Source organism: Stenella coeruleoalba (genome assembly GCF_951394435.1).
Source record: "Stenella coeruleoalba genome assembly, chromosome: 5".
NCBI classification, from domain to species: Eukaryota; Metazoa; Chordata; class Mammalia; order Artiodactyla; family Delphinidae; genus Stenella; species Stenella coeruleoalba.
In genome coordinates this window covers 70,722,643-70,728,452 of record NC_137150.1, presented here as the reverse complement: position 1 = coordinate 70,728,452, position 5,810 = coordinate 70,722,643, and the positions used below count along the sequence as shown (strand labels likewise).

Below are 5,810 nucleotides of genomic sequence, written 5' to 3'. Positions count from 1 at the left end.
TGTGGAATCCCCTCATCTGGGACCCACCTGTCCACACAGTGTTGGAAAGTTCCGTGGGCTCCAGGCTGGTGATAGGGGTGGCGGGCAGGAGGGGAGCGTTTCGGTAGCAGCACTGAAGAGAAGGCGGACTCATTCCAAGATAAGAGCCCATCTTGTCCCTGTGTCTGCTCTCAGCCTCAGCGGTGCAAAGAGCTGAGGGTAAGATCTCCTCATAATTAGGCTCTGCAATGTGCTGAGATTCGAAAACTCAGGAAGAGTTACGGTTAAAAGACTTTCCAACTCAGGAATAATCTGCCCATACTTTACATATCATCTTAAAAATTCCACAGTACCCATGGTCTCCTTTTATACCCCTGTTCCATGCCTTTTGGTCTCGGTCCCACCTCTTTCTCCAATCTGGAAAGAACACGTCAGGTCCACGAGACCAGGGTCTTGGTCCTGCCACTAACCTGCAGGGTGGGACTGTGGACTGGCCACGAGACACCCTTGCTGTCAGAAGGTTAGAACTCTGGTCCTATTGACCTTGCAAGGCTGCTGTGAGGTGGTATGAAAACAACTATTAGAAACATAAACTAGCTTCCCATCTCCTGGCTCTCTGACCAGTGTGCTGGTCACCGGGCTGCCTGCCCTTGACGAAGGTGCCACTTCTGTTTTCGCTTCCCACTCAGATCTAGGAGATGCTGCCCAGAGCCTGGCTGCGCTGGGCCTGCCTCTTGCTCCTGGCCACGCCTACCCAGCCCTGCCCCAAGGGGTGTGACTGCTTCATCCGGGAGGTCTTTTGCTCCGACGAGGAGTTGGCCGCCATCCCGCTGGACATCCCGCCACACGCCACAGACATCATCTTCGTGGAGACCTCATTCACCGTGGTGGGAGCCAGGACCTTCAGTGGCAGCCCCAACCTGACCAAGGTGGTCTTCCTCAACACCCAGGTGTGCCACTTCGGGCCGGATGCCTTCGGGGGGCTGCCGGGGCTCCAGGACCTGGAGATCACTGGCGGTGCCTTCTCCAACCTCAGCACTGACATCTTCTCCAACCTGACCTCGCTGGGCAAGTTCACCCTCAACTTCAACATGCTGGAGGCTCTGCCCGAGGGCCTCTTCCAGCACATGGATGTCCTGGAGTCCCTCCAGCTGCAGGGCAATCGGCTCCAGACGCTGCCCGGGAGGCTCTTCCAGCCTCTGAGACGTCTGAAGACCCTCAACCTCGCTCAGAACCTCCTGGCCCAGCTGCCCGAGGAACTGTTCGCCCCCCTCTGCAGCCTGCAGACCCTGAGGCTGAGCAACAACGCACTGGCCGGCCTGCCCCAAGGGCTGTTCGGCCACCTGGGCGGCCTGCGGGAACTCTTCCTGGACGGCAACTCCATCTCCGAGCTGCCCGCGCAGGCGTTCGCGGGGCTGTCCCGCCTGGAGAAGCTGTGGCTGCAGCGCAACACCATCAGCCACCTGCCTCGGTCCATCTTCTCCTCCCTGGGCAACCTGACCTTCCTGAGCTTGCAGGGCAACGCACTGCGGACGCTGCCCGCCAGCCTCTTCGCCCATTCCCCGGGCCTGGTCAGCCTGTCCCTGTCCCACAACCAGCTGAAGACCATCCCCGAGGGAGCCTTTGCCAACCTGTCCAGCCTCGGGTCCCTCACGCTCTCGCACAACGCCCTCACCCATCTGCCGGCTGGCATCTTCAGGGGCCTTGAGGGGCTGGTCAAGCTCTATCTGGGCAGCAACAACCTGACGGCCCTGCACCCAGCCCTCTTCCAGAACCTGTCCATGCTTGAGGTGCTCAGCCTTTCCAGGAACCTCCTGACCACGCTCCCCCAGGGCATCTTTGACACCAATTACAACCTGTTCAACCTGGCCCTGCACGGCAACCCCTGGCAGTGCGACTGCCACCTGGCCTATCTCTTCGGGTGGCTGTACCAGCATAGCGACCGGCTCTTCAACAGCCAGACCTACTGTGCCGGCCCCGCCTACCTGAAGGGTCAGGTGGTGCCCGCCCTGAGGGAGGAGCAGCTGGTGTGCCCGGTCACCCGGGACCACCTGGGCTTCCAGGCCCCGGGGCCGGAGGACAGGGAGCCAGGGGGCGGCTGGGACCTGGCCATGGAGGAGAAGGCGACCTGGGGCCGGTGCCTCTACAGCAACCCCGAGGGCACCGTGGTGCTGGCTTGTGACGAGGCCCGGTGTCGCTGGCTGAACGTCCAGCTGTCTCCCAGGCAGGGCTCGGCCTCCCCGGGACTGCCGTTCAATGGCAGTCAGGAGTGGGACTTGAAGTCCAGCTGTGGCTCTGCGAGGGTCACTGTGTCGATCGAGGCTCTGGCAGGGGAGCCCTAGGTGCAGAGCAGGTGGGCTGGGAGCCTGGGCAGACAGCCTCCGGGCCCAGCCAGGCAAGAGCCGGCGAGGGGAGCTGAAGCTTTGGTTCTTCAGATGCAAGGGATGGGGCTGCATCTCCCCGGGTGGAGTGGGTGGGGAGCTCGCCCCCCGAGTCTCCGCCGCCCCTTCCTCCTTCATCCCCCCAGTCTCTGAGTCTGAGACCTAACGGGGCCTTCCTCAAGCTTTGCAAAGCATCCGTTAAATCTGCATCGTGGTCCGGAGAATAAACTGCTGGCGTCGCCCTGGTGTTTTTCTGTTATTGAACACCCACCCTAATCTCATCCCCACCCTGAGATACCCTCTTACCCCTGCTCCATTTCCGCAAAGTGGAGGCCACCCGCTCTTGACATCCAGTTCAAAGCCAATGTCTGTTTCTATTTCTCTGCCTGGAACTGTGGTTTTAATTGATAAAGACAAATAGGGGAGAGGATAAAAGCAGAGGTGACCAGAAGGATGAGGGGCGGGGCTCTGACTCCACATCCAGGGGACTCATGCCGTTCCTGCCCCCCTCCAGCGCTTCCAGGAGAAGTCAGGTGACAGGGGCTCTGGAGGGGAAACGCTTTGCCTGCTCAGCCGACGGGATGGCTGCTCCCTGAGGGGAGGGGGGGGGAGGGAGCTGGGTGGCTGGGACCGACGCCCTGCAGTTTTAAGTGTCGGCCTCTGTGGGCTGCTCACTCACTGAAATGGTCCTCTCTTGGTTCTGGGGACACCGCCCTCTTACCCAAGCCCAGCTGCTCTCCCCGTTTTACTCAGTCACCTCTTGCACGCTGGTCTCCTCGGGGCTGGCTGTCATTCAGGATCCCTGGGTAATCCCTGTGCAGGCCCTTGGGGTCAGATGCCGCCTCTACGCTGATGGCCTCAAATCTCCAAAGACCTGAGCCAAATCTCAGACTCGAGTTTCTGGCTCCATCATGAGACATCCGCCTGCTCTGCCTGCAGCCCCGTGTTTTATTATGACGGCCACAAACACGTCCAAACCAGACTCCGACCCCAGCTCCTCCTGGGTCCCAGCAAATCGCCAAGCCCAGGAGCTGGGAGTAGTCTTCAATCTCTCCTCCCCTTATTCCTCTTGGCCAACCAGTCGCTGAATGCTTCTGAGTGCCGCTCTGTCCATTTCTCCTTTCCCGTTCCCAGCCCAGGGAAGCTCTTTGTCTCCCTGGATTGAACCGTGACCCAGCCCCCTTCCTGGTTTCCCAGCCTGTGGTGCGGACTGGCTTGGGTGAAGTGCTGGGGTAGGGGAGGGAGAAATAAATCAGATGTACAGCAGGTCCTCCAGGGCCTCATAGTCTGGTGGAGAGATCAGAAAAGAATGCATGGGATGAAAACGTAAGTAAGACGGGGTGGGCACCAAGAAGGTGCTGGGGAGTTCAGGGGAGGTGGATGTCTGGGTGAGCACAGACCTCGGGAAGCTGCATTTGATCCCTGGGCCTTGAGATTGTGCAAGAAGCGTGTGAGTCAAGGGATGGAGACGGGCAAGTGGGTGAGGACAGGGCCATGGCCTGTGGAACAGGCTACAGGTGGGAGAGGAGATGGGGAGATAAGTAAGGCTGAAAGGTAGCTGGAGCCTCGACAGGCCCAGGGAGTTCACGTGTTCATTAAGAACGCCCAGCTGTTACTGAAGGACTTTATGCAGAGGAGGGTCATGCTCCTGCCTGTGAAGTTTGAGGAGATCAAGAGACAGAGAAAACAGTAAGGATTCCTGCTTGGCTTGAGCTAAGAGCTGAGCTAACAGCTCAAGGATGCCAAGGAAATAGAATGAAAAGTTTTCAGCATCCAAACAGCACATACACAGATGGATTAAAAGACTGAAATAATTACAGAAATGCAAATTCAAACAATATAGGTATCACTTCCTACCTATTAATCCCATGGAAATTAGAAAGCTGGATTACGGGCACAGGGGAGCCTCCAGGTACCGCTGGCTGGTGCAGCCACTCCCTCGAGGACACGAGCAAGCCTGAGGCAAAGAAAGGGTTTGGTGAGGGAGTCAGGGGTCCAGTGGGTGGGGCTGAAAGATGGGGGGAGGGAGAAACCTGGGGTGACTCTCAATTTTCTCTCCTGGGAGACAGGGAGGACCGTGAAGCCATCGACCAAGGGCAGGGGCGGTTTTGGGGAAAGGGAGGAGAAAGATGCCAGCTTTAGACAAGGAAGTACAACTTCACCCTCGTGTCCAGTGACGCCCTTTTAAAAAGACATGCTTCCTGAGCGTGATCCCAGTTAAATTCTAAGGTGATGGAAGGTAGTTTGGCAGCTGTGCCAAAGGAACAGACTCTCTCCCAGATTCATTTGGTTCAGTTCCCAAAAGCCTCTGGCTTAAGAATAATCCTGACCAGGTCCTCCAAGGTTGGGGAACGTTGCTTCCCCAGAAAGGAGGAGGCCCTGAGCGACTGAGGGTCCCGTGATGCCAGCCCCCAAGGCTTGTGCTTTCACTGCCCAGGCCCAGGGCTGGGCTGCCGTGGCTGCTAGCTTCCAGCTGGTTGTGATATCCGCTGTCTGGGGAAAGGGTCACCAGCACACAGCAGGCGCTTCCCAAATTTCCATCGAATGGATGCCCGTCTGAACTACAGCTGCTGGTCCAAATAGTCCCTGGGTCTACCGCCAGGGATAAAGGAACAAGATAATCCCGCAGACATTTCTCTTAATTATATTCCCTCCCAATAGAACTCTTTGTTAGGTTAAGATATAATAGTTTTTCTCTGTGCTGAATGGTGCTGTGGAAAGAGCACCGGCTGACAGGGCAAGCTGCTTGCTGGCCCTTTCAAGTTGGTTGGACGAGATCAGAGTCACTGTGCTCTTTGGGTAGGGTTGCCAGATTTACAAATAAGCACATACATGCTGCTAGGGACATATTTATACTAAAAAAGCGATTTGTAGTTTATTTAATTGGGTATATTGTTTGGTGACCCAACCATCTGATGAAAGTGGGGAAACAATGGGGGCAGAGGTGAGGGTTCAGGGGTTCTCTTCAGGGCCAGGGAGGCCAGGCCTGAGCCTGCAGTGGTGCAGGTCCTGACTACTGAGGGCTGCTAGGGTCTTCAGGTTGGAGCTGACAGGAAGCAGGGGGCACTGAGCATCCCCCCAGACCGAGGTACGCAGACAAAGAGGCAGCTCTGAGTGTGCTGTGCACCCAGGGCCCTCGGTCCTGCTGCCTGTTTCCTTGTGAGGTGGTCCCAGTCTGGGGCAGCAGTAGAGCTTCTGATGGGCTCTGGAAAGAAATCAGGACACTTGGTTCCCCCTTCCTTAACATTTGGCTTTTGGCAAATCATGGCTCCTCTCTGGGCCAGAGGAGGTTGGTTCTCAATGCTGACTGAATCCTAGAATCACCTGTGGGAAGTTATAAACGACAACAGGGCCCCACTTCCAGAGATGATGATTCAACTGGCCCAGGGAGACCCAGATATCAGTTTAAACACACACACACACACACACACACACACACACACACACACA

General features: G+C 57.2%; 1 protein-coding gene across 1 annotated transcript; it reads left to right on the top strand.

The window, feature by feature from the left end:
- Positions 1-662: 662 nt before the first annotated feature.
- CPN2 (carboxypeptidase N subunit 2) lies at positions 663-2,321 on the top strand (the record flags this gene model as incomplete). The annotated part of the gene is made up of 1 exon (XM_079922141.1): positions 663-2,321. Exon 1 carries the CDS (start codon positions 678-680, stop codon positions 2,319-2,321), a length of 1,644 nt encoding a protein of 547 aa, XP_079778267.1. The 5' UTR covers positions 663-677.
- Between the last annotated feature and the right edge of the window lie 3,489 nt (positions 2,322-5,810).